Raw genomic sequence first — 13,293 nt, forward strand, 5'->3', positions numbered from 1 at the left:
TCTTAATTTTATCCTAGTAAAATAGCTTGACAATACTCAACAGGGGGAAAGAGAAGTCAGAAAGGATTTCCTATCTGTACCCCTCAACTCACCTGAGAGGAACATGGCCAACAGGTCAACACATTATTTCAATATCTTCAAGTTTTACAGAAATGCCTTTCCCATTTTTAACCATCATTTTCTTCTTTTTTTGTTGCCAAAATGAACAAATGTGACATTTTTCCTTTCTTGGACATTTTAGAGACAGCCAGCTCTTGCACTCTTTTCTTTCCTCTCTTCGCAGACGGCACACACGGTCCACAGCGGACGGTTTGGTTAATAACCGCGAGGCTACAGTTCGAGGTCCGCAATAGGCACTTGAGAGAAAGGTGGGGGCTGAAACGTCTTTAAATATTAATTTATTCTCTTGTACCTCCACAAAGTAGAATGAAAAGCTACTGACAGCTAATCGCGGTAGATTTAAGTTTGAGCACGACTAAAAACATCATCTGAACTTCTTCATAAACACTAAAAAACAAAATGACCTCTTACCCTCAATAAATCAATCCAGTAGAAGATGTAATCAAGATGAACAAAAAAAAGATTCTTTATTTTCTTTAACATGACAATAGTTATTAACTGCTGATTGTTTCTTCAGCAGTTGTCAGCAGAGCTAGAAGACTGCCTTGCCTGTTGAGCAGAACTGAATCTATCCAGGCCGAATATCAACCAAAGGTATTTCAGTCGCAGGAGAAGCTGAAGCTCTCCCTGCCATGCGAGTGGAGTTTGATGCACTTCTGACGGTTCCAGTAGGTTGCAATCCATGGTCAGCTCTCTGACTGGAATGTGGAGCCTCATGGGTCTGTCCAGTAGTTTCAAAACCGGATGGCACTCCAGTATTCAGAAAGTTTTTAAAACTGAAACATGACACACCAGCTCTCAATGAGACGTTCTCTCTATGGTCCTACAGATACATGTAAAACTGTACATAATACACATAATTACACAGGGAAACCACCCAAGTTTACTTTGGAAATAATATTTTTGTACTTTAGAGCTTTCCCATATTAGCCTTTCTTGTGGTGCTTTTCTAGTGTTTTTCCTTGTTTTGATTTCTTTAAAATAACGGTATAATAACATCATAATTAAACCACATCTTGTTGAATCAATTTAAGTAAATTCTTGTACACATTACACAGCTACAGAGGATTCAAAGCACAGTCTTATGTTACCTAAACTCTAAACCACCCATCTGAACTCTCATTAATTATTTTCAAATCTCAAGCCTGTTAGGGCTGTAGTCCCATGCATTTATTTTAAGGTTGTCCTATTTGCAGTTCCTCAGCTATACAAGGTATGGGAGAGAGATTAAATAAGTAAAATAAGATGAAATAATAAATCAGAAATATGCAATTGTAACAAAGCAACAGATAGCTTGAAAAGATGGGAAACCAAAAACAATGACAGGAGGGTAATGTCTTGTCCTTGTAAAAAGAAACAGCCAGGGAGGATTCGTACAAGCCTGAAAACTTCTGTTCTGTAATTACAGTACCTGGTTTTGACAGAGTCTAGGCGAGACAACATAGTTTGTCCAGGCAGACTGGCAGAAAAAGAAAACAAAACCTGGTAAAACAACCAACTGCAACTCAAGTGGGCCTAGAGTTTTGAGAAGGTCTTTAAAGCTACAGAGTTGCACTGTTTATGAAGGTATAAACAGAACAAGGCCAGAAAGAGTCTTATTGTGCCATCTACTGTACATGTCATTGATCTCCCTTCCTAATGAGACAATTAGCCAGATCTGGCTCTTGCATAGCAAACAACAATCCTTCATAGCATGTGGTAGGTGATAATTCTTTGCCTAGGAAGATCACAAAGACAAATATCACAACCACATTAAACCCGTATAGTATCCCAAGAACCTGATGTTGATATACTGTACAATACTTTTGAATATTTACATTTATGCAATAAAATATTTAACACATTAAATACCACAGCAAAGTTTTCTACTTTAATACTACTTCTACTTGAACTAGATTAAGAAACAGATTGATAGCAATAACAAAATTAGACTTCTGATCTGTAGAATTAGCAGCAGAACAGAAGTGCACAATGCATACTGTAGAGCAGAGATCTCAAATTCAGTTCCTGGAGGGCTTGATGTCTTCTGTACTCCCCACATTTTATCCCCACCGTTATCCTAGATGATTAACAGGTAAAAGGCAACCTTTAATTAAGTGAATGTTGTGTGTTACTATCTGTAGATGACCTTAAGAAAAATCTTTTGTATGTCTAATTTTGCTACTCAGGGTGGAACACCAGAACACAAAATGCCACACAGGAAGTCAGTTTGAGACCCCTGACGTAGAGAGTTTTCTGAAGGTGCAAGTATGCTGTCAGTGTTTCAGTCAGGAAACATGAAAACACCTGTCCCCAGCTTGTACCTGTTTCTCACGCTGCTCAGGGTCTGTCTAGCTTTTGCGGCAGGGGAGAAGGAGCTCCTGCACGGACACCAACAGAATAGACAGCACTTCAATAAAAAGACACATTTCTATAGGGAACAACACAGCAAGCAAACCTCTGCAATGACAAAAAAGCTGGAAATGATTCCATATAAACTTTTAAAAAGAGAGTTGAAACTTCCTGAACTTTCACGCATAAGATGCTCCACACAACGGGTATGGAGTGGTCAGATGGCAGACCTTGGTGGTGAAGCATTAGTCACTGGTCATTAGAGGATGAGTCATACCTGACTAACTCGTCAGATTAAAACCTGGTGGCTGGAAATGGGAAAAACGACTCATTCTGACACTGTGCAGTCTTGCAGGCCCCTGGAAAGATTCTAAAAGATGCATGTGCTATGACTGGTTTTCAGTATAGAGGATCTAGGTTGGTTTGTAAATAGTTAATGACAACAGCTGTCATTAGTATTGACTAGCAATTAATTTTCAAGATTATTTCCTGATCCCCATTCAGTTTAGTGTTGACTGTGCCCATGTTTGATAATGACATGGTAATATGGAGTATTTGGCCTCAGCTGGACTTTGATTGCAATTTAATGACAATTAAATCTCTTTTAAGTGGCAAAGGATGTATGTTCATGGGCTGTTAAACATGGCCTTCAATCATTTCCCTAATCACAAAGAAGAGGACTTTAAAATGATGCTTACTGTAGATATCAAAAACCTCTTCCATTCTCACTAACAATGTGGAGTTCCGACTTTCCAAAAGGAATAGTATACTGGTTTTAACACTGTTTCATCACCTTTCAGTTCACCTTTTCTTGGTTGTATTTTTTCTAAATACTAATGTAAATATAAAGGTTTCAAACTAAATTATGGCTGAACCACTCAGCAATATTTTTTTACTTAATTAGCAAATTAGTTATTTCCTTAAGTAATAAGTAAAATAAGTAAGAATATAAGTGAGAATAATTGCGAATAAAAATAACTTTAATTTTACCTCCACTGCAAAGAAGCCCTGAGTATGTTCCTATCAAAAAATCCCTACCAAAGAATGCAAAAAAAGAAAATAATTCAGAGATTTAAAGTAGCACATTAGGACATGCTGTAATATGTTCTATACAGAAACAAATACAAATGTGTATTTAAATGAAGGATAAAAATTGTAAACTGATCTGATCTTTGATCTATTTATTCAGACCAAAAACACTGGTATCTGGTTTTGATATGCTTTAAAAGCCCAAATACAAGATTTACAGCACATTTTATTTAATCACATCAGGCTAAAAGTAAAGTGTCAAAAGTTTTGATCATCTTCATTTGTTTCACACTCATCTGCTTGCCCTACACAGAAAAACACTGTGGAGTGGGCTTTATTGACTGTTGTATAGTACAGTTCAATTAAATCTAGCAAAGAGATAAATGCTCAAAATATCAGACTTTTATTGACTTTATAGATACATACAGAATGATTACCCTAGGTAATGACAAAGGAAGGTAATGAAAAAAGATTTTAATGAAGGTCTAGTTTTTAGGTTATAAAATAAAAGTGAGAAAGGTCTTCAACAGTAAAAATATGAAACACAGCTTTCCGTTTCTGGGTGTAAGAGGAGGAGCCCATTATGTGTGAAGGAAGACTGGGACGATGCAGTCCAGCCCTGCTTTAACTACAGCACAGAGCCACACTGCAGCCATACCTGAGTTAAAGTGTCAGAAATGGATGTTCCTGGAGAGAAGGAAGGTCCAGCTGCAACAGCAGCTTGTGCTCTTGGTTCCTAGGGAGTCACAACAGAGACCTTCCTCTAGAAAACTGTACCACTCTTTTTGGACATAGGATACTGGTTCTGCGGTCTGTGTCGCTTGCTTTAGAACTTTGAGAGCAATACAGAAGCTGGTGTGCTCCATAATGCTTTGTCCATCCATGTACTTTTTAAACCACTTCTTCCAATTCAGGGTTGTGGGGGAGCTGGAGCCTGTCCCGGCAAGGCAGGGTACACCCTGGACAGGACGCCAGCCCAACATAAGCCACACACAGACAGGGAGGAAAGCAGAGCACCTGGAGGAAACCCACACGAACACGGGCAGAACATACAAACTCCACGCAGGTGAAAGACTGAACCCAAGGCCTCTAATGACTGAACCCTAATGCTTTTCTCTTCATTTCGAATTCAAGCACAGAAATAATCCGAGTGGATCTATGCATTGAAATGTGCAATTGTCATGTGTCGTAGATTAATATTGGAGAAGTCCTTGAAGACCTCATTTGAACAATAAATCTTGATTGTATGACCTATGCAGGGTGAATGTTTTAAATTAAATGTCAGGATGTAAAGAGGGACCGTATTGTTGAGGTGTATGAAGTGGAGCTTATCGATGTAGCACCACAGTAACATTTGTTCCAGCAGTTTGTATCAATGCATGTTCATATTGGTTTTTCATACTACACGCCATGTAGATAGCAGTTTGTATTGAAGTAGATGGGCAAGAAAGCAGAGCTGTGTTCTCTGTGCTATAGTTCTGCCTATTGCAGGCTACTGTATACCACTCCAAGACTTGCTTGGGTGTTGGGTAGAGCTAAATCACAGTGAGGCAGCTGAGCCTAACTCAGTAACAATCGTCAACAACAGGTGGTTATTCCATACTATTGGGGAACAAAGAGGACAGCAGAAAAATAATGTTGTTAGACATAAAACAGAGATGAGCGGATGGTACAAAATCCTACATAAACTCATACCGTTAAAGTATTGGCTTCCTGTGGGGATTCCAGCATGATTTTGCCAGTCTTGCCAGTTCCTTTAACATTCTCTCTCTTTGTCTGTCAAAACAATACCTCATTTTATTAAACAAATGGATGAAAACCGCCTGCTGCTACATTAGTGTAACTACTGTAATAACAGGCAAATTTAGAAAGAATATAAAGGTTAGAGATGCAGGACAACAGGATAAACAGAAACATTTCAGCTTCGATGGCCTTTTCCTTCAGGTGTCTGCACTCTTAAGATGAAGCCTTGTTGATTTGCGTCATATTAACTGTTTTTAAGGAAAGACAAACTGCAGTCTCATCAGAATATATAAAGTTATGAGCCTGCTTGAAACAGGCTATACCTAGAAGAGTCCACAATAAAATAAGCACTCTGAGTTGAGTGTTACTTATTTAAGTACCAGGCCAAGAAATGAGTTGCCTCAATTTGTTCAATCCATTATTGGAAAAGCATCCTGAAATATTACAGTTTAAAGTAAAGTGATGTAGATAATCACACTTCCAGAGGTGACAGATAATGTAGAAGGTTTTTAAAACACAGGCTTACAAGTACCTCCATAGCATTTCCAGCTGTGTTCATCTTAGTGTCCTTCTGCTGGTTACTCTTCTTTGCCTAAAAGATTTAAACAGGAATTTGCAAATGTTATCGGACTTGCTCACAATTAGTGTCATTACACACATTTTGAAAGAACATACCCATTCATCCATCATCAGAAAGCTGCATATTTCCTGTGTGCCTGTTCCTATCTGTGGGGTGCTTATTGCTACAGTATCCCTGATGTTGACATGTCGAGCCTGTAAGCACACAGCACAAGCTGGGACTACACCAACAGAGCGCCAGCCCACCACAGGACACATGCCATCACAAGGGACCTATATCCAGCATGTTTTCAGGAAGTGGGAGGTGAACAAAGCACCTAAAGCAAACCCACATGAAGAGAACAAACTGCACACAGAAGAAGCTTGAACCCGGGACCCAAGTGCTCTGAAGCAGTTGTGCTAACTGCAATGCTTGAGTCCCACCCCATGTTGCAATGTACAGTAATTAATGCAGAGTGCTTTTAACAATAATGGAAAATACACAATCGTTATAATAAATTCTGCACTAATATTTTTTTATAATTTCAACAACTGCAGAACTGCAAGTAGAATTTTGTGCTGAAAATATTTCATAAAATAATTTCAGACTGAAATTATTTTTAACCCTTATAATAACTTTTTATTATATTATGCGCAATATAATGGCATTCTAATCTTGATTAAATGCACTAAAATTAGAGACACTTAACAAGAACTAAATGTGTTGTAGTGTAGTACCGATTGAGTTACAAATGAATTGGGAGATGTGGTTCAGATTATGTAAATAAATTGTATATATTCATTTGCAAATAACATTTTATCAGCACTAATAACCATTTTAGAACAATTAATGGTATTGACTTGTTCACTGGTTTAAGAAAATAAACGATCTTAAGAAAAGCTGTTGGTGTCTGGACTTCATGTGGAATCCCTCCTCTACAGTATGTAAAGCACTTTTGAATTCTTCGATATGAACAACTGTTATTCTAAAGACAGACAAAGAGTCAAAAGTGCAAAAATAGACATGCTTACCTCATGGGCTGCCAGCTTCTGTTTCTCAGAGATTGCTGTGTTTTGCCTGTCATCCCTTTTTGTCTGCACAGACTGAAATAAAGGGTCATTTTTTCGGGAAACGATGTTGTGGCATACAGATTATACCAGCTGATAATCACACCTAACAAACAGCCTGCTGGCGGTGTTTGTTTCCATTGAACATTCTGAGTAAAGGACACGTATTACAGGAATAAACACAATAAACGGAATCTGGATTACGGGAAGAGAAAAGAGCAGGACAGGTATATGCTGAAGTCTACAAACACAGGCAGAGAACGACCGCATAGCACATACCTCAGCGCAGCCTGCTCTGGCCCCTTGACTGCTTTTGTCTACGTTTCCAGTTTTAGGAACGGTGTCGTTTTTTCCATGCTTCTATCAGAAACAAATTGTTCATTACTTAACACATACAGACATCAAGTACTACTTTACTGTACAGAACTTCCATTTACCCCTAAATAAAAGGCGCTTATTATGAAACAATTAAAGTAAACAAGCCAAACCTAAAATTAAAAAAAAAAAATTTAATAGTCATGGGTTACTTGAAAATATTGTTATGATAGGCTTGATAAGGGAGTTTAAAATATTCAGAAAATGGAGGCAGAAATGAGAAATATTGTTGTAAGAAAATCTGGAAAAAAAGGAACTAAAATAAGACTTCTTTTGATCATCTTTGTTTATTGTTCGAAATTACTTCCACTGTACTGCCTTGTATTTATATAACTTCACGTGAACTCAGCAAAACCTGCTTCCATAGTTAGATTTATTTATTTTTGTTTCTTTTTTAAAGTGTACTGGAATCACTAAGAATTGCTTTTTTTGTTTACATCCAAGGAAATGATGTTATTTGTTTATTTTCAAGAAAGCGGTCTTTAAACAATGTGTACACTTTCTGGTTTCGGCATAATCAAGAGACTTCCCTTCCAGGTTGTTTGAAAGCCAAACACACTGTTATCAGTCACCTTCAAGGGCTTTGAAATCCCCAGCTTGTTCTCCTGTCCTGTCACACAAGCCTTTTTGTTTTTGTGAAAGACACTGTTTCCCCAGAAACAAGCACCCAGATTTTGATTTATTTACAGCTTGTTCCGACTGCACCTCCATGGCCATGTGGTGGAGCAGTCATCATTTCTTTCATGAGCTTCTTGGTTTCAGTTTATTATCATAACACAGCAACGCCCCATTCTTGCCGTGAACAATATCAAACAGAGGGATATTGGCCTTTTGGTGTTTTGTAAGGGTGGGAGAAAGGAATGAGATGTCAAGTCAGCAGTCCTGATGAAAATATATGCTGTATCTAGCAGTTACTTTAGACTTACTGATGGTTTAAGCAAGAATGTTTCCTGCTGAAAGGTGCTCTCCAAAGTCTCTTACCTGCACTCCAGGTTCGAGTCTGAGGTAGGAATGATACACTGCCAGTGCCTCTCCTACAGCAGACTGGAAAATATTCACTTTGATTTAGCACGTATACAATACAAATATGGTTAATCAACAAAACAACTCAAAGTTTGTTACTCTGGCATTTAGAATATACTGTACTTAAAATGTACCCACCAGGGGGTGTATTACTGTATCTGTATTACTGGCTATGTAGAACTAAGTGATAAACTTAATTTTATTTTTCAATGTTATAATGATATAAATATATATTTTTTTTATTTAACCTGCCAAATTTAAACAGTAGATGGGTGCCTTTTTTCACACCAGTCTAAAAACAATCTTTTAATTTTTTTTACAGCAAATTGCCACAGTTTTACATGACTATTTCATGTCAACTTTTCTGAGATACTTCATGTTTAATATTTGCAAAGTTATATTATTTTCTTTTAATTTGGATGTAGGGTTGGATATAAAAAGCATGCATATTTGGATATTTCAAACGTTAGTGCATATCCCTCATGATCTATTGACACATGTCTGTGTCATTATGACTTATTTTGCATGACACTGCAATGTTATCCTTTAAAGTATTATAAAGCAGTTTCTGCAGTAAAATAAACTATGATTCAACCTTGAGAGAGCTGGCTATGTCCATACCAAAAGCAAACAGAATCAATACTGTTTTCATAGCATTCTTTTGTAATACAAATACTGTGAGGCTCTCAGGATGTATGTCTTGTATGTCTCCCTCACAGCTGGTGGCTGTGTGGGAGAGGACACGATACCTTAGAGGGGGTGTCTGATCCAGTAGCGCCGTGGGATATCTCAGTTCTAGTACTGGAAGAAGGTCCAGCAGACTGGGGAGACTGCTTCCACAATCAAATGCAAAGAGTTTGAAAATAGAAGTATGTCCAATGTGAAATCATTTAACTCTTTTAAGAAATCATGTGCATTTTCTGGCCCATTAAAAATGACCTTTTGCTTCTTTATCCTTTTTCTTATCTGTTTGTATGACTGTTTGATTGTTTTGCCTTTATAGACAAGTATGAGGCCTGTATTTCTGCAGAAGATCATTTGGAAAATGGAGATTTGACATTATGTAAGAACATACACATTTAACACAGGCAACAATGGCATATACAGTAAAACAGACATTCTCTCGGCTTCCGTAAGATAGCCTCTGGATAGCTATCCAATTTAAAAAAGGCTGAATGGAATGCCAGCCCAGTTATGGCAGCAAGTCTGTGTTGAGGAAACCACAGTAGGCTGCTGTCTTCTCTGAATCTGAGGAGATAACACAATCTCCGCACCACAACAAAGGCACCCTAGCCTGGATTCAAACCCACAACCCAAGACCCGTGAGGCAGCCACACTAATTGCAAAACCACACTACTTACAAGACAGCCTTGTAAATCGATATTTTAACACCTGCTGCTGGTTGTGTGAAGGAGGGGAGGGTACCTTGGAAGGAGTATCTGATCCGTTAGCATCATGGGATGTCCGAGTCCTCTTGGAAGAAGGTCCAGGAGCCTGTAAGAGGAGACGCTTTTCAATAACAGCAATAGTTATTACATCATTATTATTTTTATTAATGATAATTTCAATTAGAACCACTGTGAAGCTTTTGCCTCACTTATATTGAGTGTTCACATATTTTAATTATACTTCCTCCAAAATCAATCCCAAATTTCCTGAATACATGATATGCATAGGCTAGAAATAATGTGCATGTTTTCCCACTTTCTGTTTCAGTTCTATAACAGCTTCAGTTCAATGTATTTTTATAAACCGCCTTTCACAACAAGGTTGTCCCAGGGAGCTTAAAAGTACTGTCCTTTCAGTTGATAACAGGACGAGAAATTTATATTAAATAAAAATGTGAACAAATTAAAAGGCTCATGTAATGCAAGAAAGGTTTGTGAAATGTCAAATTGTGATTATAATTTAATCACAATTTGTAATCTGATTTTAAAGTTTAATACCGGCAGTGGTAACCTAATAAAATACCATTTTATTTACAAATGCTTTTCAACAAAGTCTAAAGAAAAACTGAAGAAAAGCATTAAGCTCCAGACAATGCGTGTTGACACTGTCGAGATGTGTTGTTGTGTACCCTTAACACTTCCAGTATTTTACTGGAAATTTACCTCAGAGGAAAAGTTGAGTCCATTGCTTTCTTTTCGAGCAGTGTCTTCACATTGCACAGAGCGAAGACTGTTTTCAGAGGATAGCTCTTTCTCCTAAAAACATACCAGGGAATGGAGTTTATTAGTATAACACTATTAAATCTATACACACATACTACTAATAATATTTTTATGGTTTGTGTTTGTTTGGAGGAAAAAGACACTCTTGTAAGCAGATATGTGCTACAGAAAATGAACTCTTTTACCAAAACAAAGCCCAGTTCATTACGTACTTCAAATTATATTTATAGGTTTCAGTTTTTCCTTTTACTGACTCTGCCTTCCTAAAAGAGTTAAAATAAAGTTAGCGCAGGTAGATACTTCATTGCTTCAACAAAACTACTGAAAATTACTCAAACTAAACCCTGCAGCCTGCGTGGCAGTGAAGTGATTTGAAAGCTTTAGAGGTTTATTCAAGACCTTTATGTTGGTTTACAAAGCTTTGAATGGCTTTGGTCCTGGTTTGAATAAATGCCTTCTTCTCTGTTTCCACTGAGTTCACATTTGATTTTTGTATGTAGTGCTTTATTTAACCAGAATATTTTAACTGACAGCAAATCATTTGCACTGACAACATGGAGAGCACCCATTGACACACCAAGGCATTCACCATAATAGCGCTTTGCGTGCTCCAGGGTACAACAGCTGTGCCTCCACTCGGGATCTGAACCTGCAAACCCCTGGTTCAAAGCCTCTGTTCCCTACCCCATCCAGCCCAAGGTCCACACTGCACACTGAAACTGAGGAAATGTTTTCTGCCAAGACTAGAGTGCTCCATCTTCAAAAGCCATGACTGTTAAGAATAACACAGGGTTTAGGCTTTAAAGATATTGTGTTTTTACTTCTAAATTCAGATTTTAGCAGACTGCATAGGCCGGCATGTTCTGAAAGAAGTAGAAGGAGAGGAGTTTATGGCTATATGTAAATGTATAGTGGAATTCTAAATAGCATTTTTATTTATTTGCGCCATTCTCTCAGGATGTGCACAGTAGTAATAATACTAATTGCTTATATTTATACAGCACTTTTCTAGACTCTCCATTCAAAGTGCTTCACAGGTAATGGGGACTCTCCTCCACCACCACCAGTGTGCAGCCCCACCTGGATGATGCGACGGCAGCCATAGTGCACCAGAACGCTCCCCACACACCAGCTCTCAGTGGGGAGGAGAGCAGAGTGATGAAGCCAGTTCAGAGATGGGGATTATTAGGAGGCCATGATTGGTAAAGGCCAATGGGAAATTTGGCCAGGACACCGGGGTTACACCCCTACTCTTTTTGAGAAACGCCCTGGGATTTTTAATGACCACAGAGAGTCAGGACCTCGGTTTTACGTCTCATCTGAAGGACAGTACAAAAGAAGACGTGGTAGTAAATAGTTTTTTTTTTTTTGCAGGTCTGAGCTGTAAAACAGTGTGCTGGTCATCCTAGGCAGCAGAGCTTGTGATCCAGTGATCCAGTTCTGTGGAGAACACATCTTACCTTTTTATTCAAGGAGATCAGTGCGTCCTCCACATCCGCAACATCAAACAGGTCGTCTTCCTGAAGATCCCAGCACAGGAAAGACAACCATGAAATACAAATCTTAGTAGACAATAGATATATCGTTTGTCCAAAACAGCTTTTACTATACAAATCAATGCAGTATTACCACATACAGTATATGATACAAACTCACACAGCTTAAACAAATTTAGTCTTTTGCACAGACTAAATTTGTTTTAAACTACTTTAAAATGTCTCTTTTAAAAATAATATTTTTATTTATATAGCATCTTTCCAAACCCTAGGACACTTAATGAAGAAAAAGACAAAAATAAAGTACAATTAAAAGTAAACAAAAAATGAAAAAGAGCATACATTTTTTTACAGACGTATGCAATCAGGCAATTTCCTTCCCGATACATCATCATTATTATAGCAAACTATGAAACCTGTGGAATATTTCACTGCCGTGCTCAAGCGAGACATGATCAAGTGTAACAGGGACGAGAATAACAGGACTGCAAATGAGATGTGCAAACTCCTGAATTGACATTTTCACGCAGCTAAATGTAATTCCCCATTAAACCAGCAGATGGCAATGTCTGCAAAAGAGTTACAGCGGACTGTTAATGGGGAAATAAATAATGAAGAGCGTCATTTTCGGTCATTATCATTGCTAGCAACAAACAGTAGAAGTGGTGACAACAGCATTAACAACAATAATAATATTAGAAAGCATAGATATTTTCCAAGATGGTCCCCTTATTGATCAGATTTAGCGTTCAGCTCTGAGTTACAAAATATAATCTTATACGGGCCTAGTTATATTGGTTATAACTACTACTACTACTAATAATAATAATAAGAACAACAACAACTTACAAGAGGGGATGACTGTAAAAGTGATCCCAGAGTCTGACCACATATAAACACGAGCCAGCCGAGGACAATCATCGTCCCTGCCGGTTCAGTGTCCTGTGATGAGGAAGCCCCCGCAGCGCCGGGGGACACCGAGGAGCACGGCCACGTCACAGGAGGGGTCGCCCAGCGACGCGGGGGACAGGGCAGGTCCACTGTGACCTCCGCCACACGCGGGGCCCGGCGGGACACACCTCGCCTGGACGTCAGTCTCGACTCCGACGCACCCAGCTGCGCAACTGGGCGAGCGGTCATGATTAATGCCAAAAGGCATCATTTACTTTTTAAGATATTTCACTGATTTTCGGGTTTACAACTTACATCCCAGGAATACAAGCAAATGACAATAAGTCACGCCGTGTAAAAACAATGCATTTGATGACACCGGGCAAATACATATTTCGATTTGAAGAAATAAAATTAATAAAGCGGAGGCGGTTAAGTATTGCTGGGGCCCTGGGTTAAGAAAAACGGCGAGTTTGTTTTTCTCCCCA

At 38.4% G+C, this 13,293-nt stretch overlaps 2 protein-coding genes across 26 annotated transcripts in view; one reads left to right on the forward strand and one right to left on the reverse strand.

Moving 5' to 3' along the window:
* The window catches only part of ptpn5 (protein tyrosine phosphatase non-receptor type 5), a 56,421-nt gene extending 47,221 nt beyond the window's left edge, over nt 1-9,200 (forward strand). For 11 of the 17 annotated variants that reach the window (XR_001477281.2, XR_011182875.1, XR_001477278.2 and 8 more), the window contains 3 exons: nt 18-368; nt 638-714; nt 4,395-4,734. The gene's annotated coding sequence lies outside the window, so the exon portion shown is untranslated. The other 6 variants (XR_001477269.2, XR_001477266.2, XR_001477271.2 and 3 more) reach the window with 6 other exon arrangements.
* On the reverse strand, nt 560-13,156 carry LOC107075782 (uncharacterized). Of its 9 annotated transcripts, none has more exons than XM_015338158.2 (15): nt 12,764-13,148; nt 11,879-11,938; nt 10,359-10,451; nt 9,673-9,741; nt 8,997-9,080; nt 8,206-8,268; nt 7,129-7,206; nt 6,814-6,885; nt 5,756-5,815; nt 5,176-5,256; nt 4,139-4,216; nt 3,442-3,485; nt 2,424-2,480; nt 1,532-1,579; nt 560-896 (listed from the first exon to the last, which is right to left on the reverse strand). In XM_015338158.2, the coding sequence occupies exons 1-15, from the start codon at nt 13,052-13,054 to the stop codon at nt 689-691; spliced, it is 1,386 nt and encodes a 461-aa protein (XP_015193644.1). In that variant the 5' UTR covers nt 13,055-13,148; the 3' UTR covers nt 560-688. The 9 variants fall into 9 exon arrangements, 8 of the variants coding, with proteins under 8 accessions (XP_015193644.1, XP_015193642.1, XP_015193643.1 ...); XM_015338156.2 differs by having other exon boundaries at nt 7,129-7,209; nt 12,764-13,140; XM_015338157.2 differs by having other exon boundaries at nt 7,129-7,209; nt 8,997-9,077; nt 12,764-13,135.
* Nucleotides 13,157-13,293: the final 137 nt, after the last annotated feature.

This window comes from Lepisosteus oculatus, chromosome 21 (assembly GCF_040954835.1).
Source record: "Lepisosteus oculatus isolate fLepOcu1 chromosome 21, fLepOcu1.hap2, whole genome shotgun sequence".
NCBI classification, from domain to species: domain Eukaryota; kingdom Metazoa; phylum Chordata; class Actinopteri; order Semionotiformes; family Lepisosteidae; genus Lepisosteus; species Lepisosteus oculatus.

Coding starts and splice junctions, on each gene's coding strand:
- LOC107075782 (XM_015338156.2), bottom strand. CDS start 13,054: ATGACCGCTCGCCCAGTTGCGCAGCTGGGTGCGTCGGAGTCGAGACTG. Junction 10,452..11,878: donor TGATCTCCTTGAATAAAAAG/GTAAGATGTGTT, acceptor GTATGTTTTTAG/GAGAAAGAGCTATCCTCTGA. Junction 2,481..3,441: donor AGGGCTTCTTTGCAGTGGAG/GTAAAATTAAAG, acceptor GTGTCCGTGCAG/GAGCTCCTTCTCCCCTGCCG.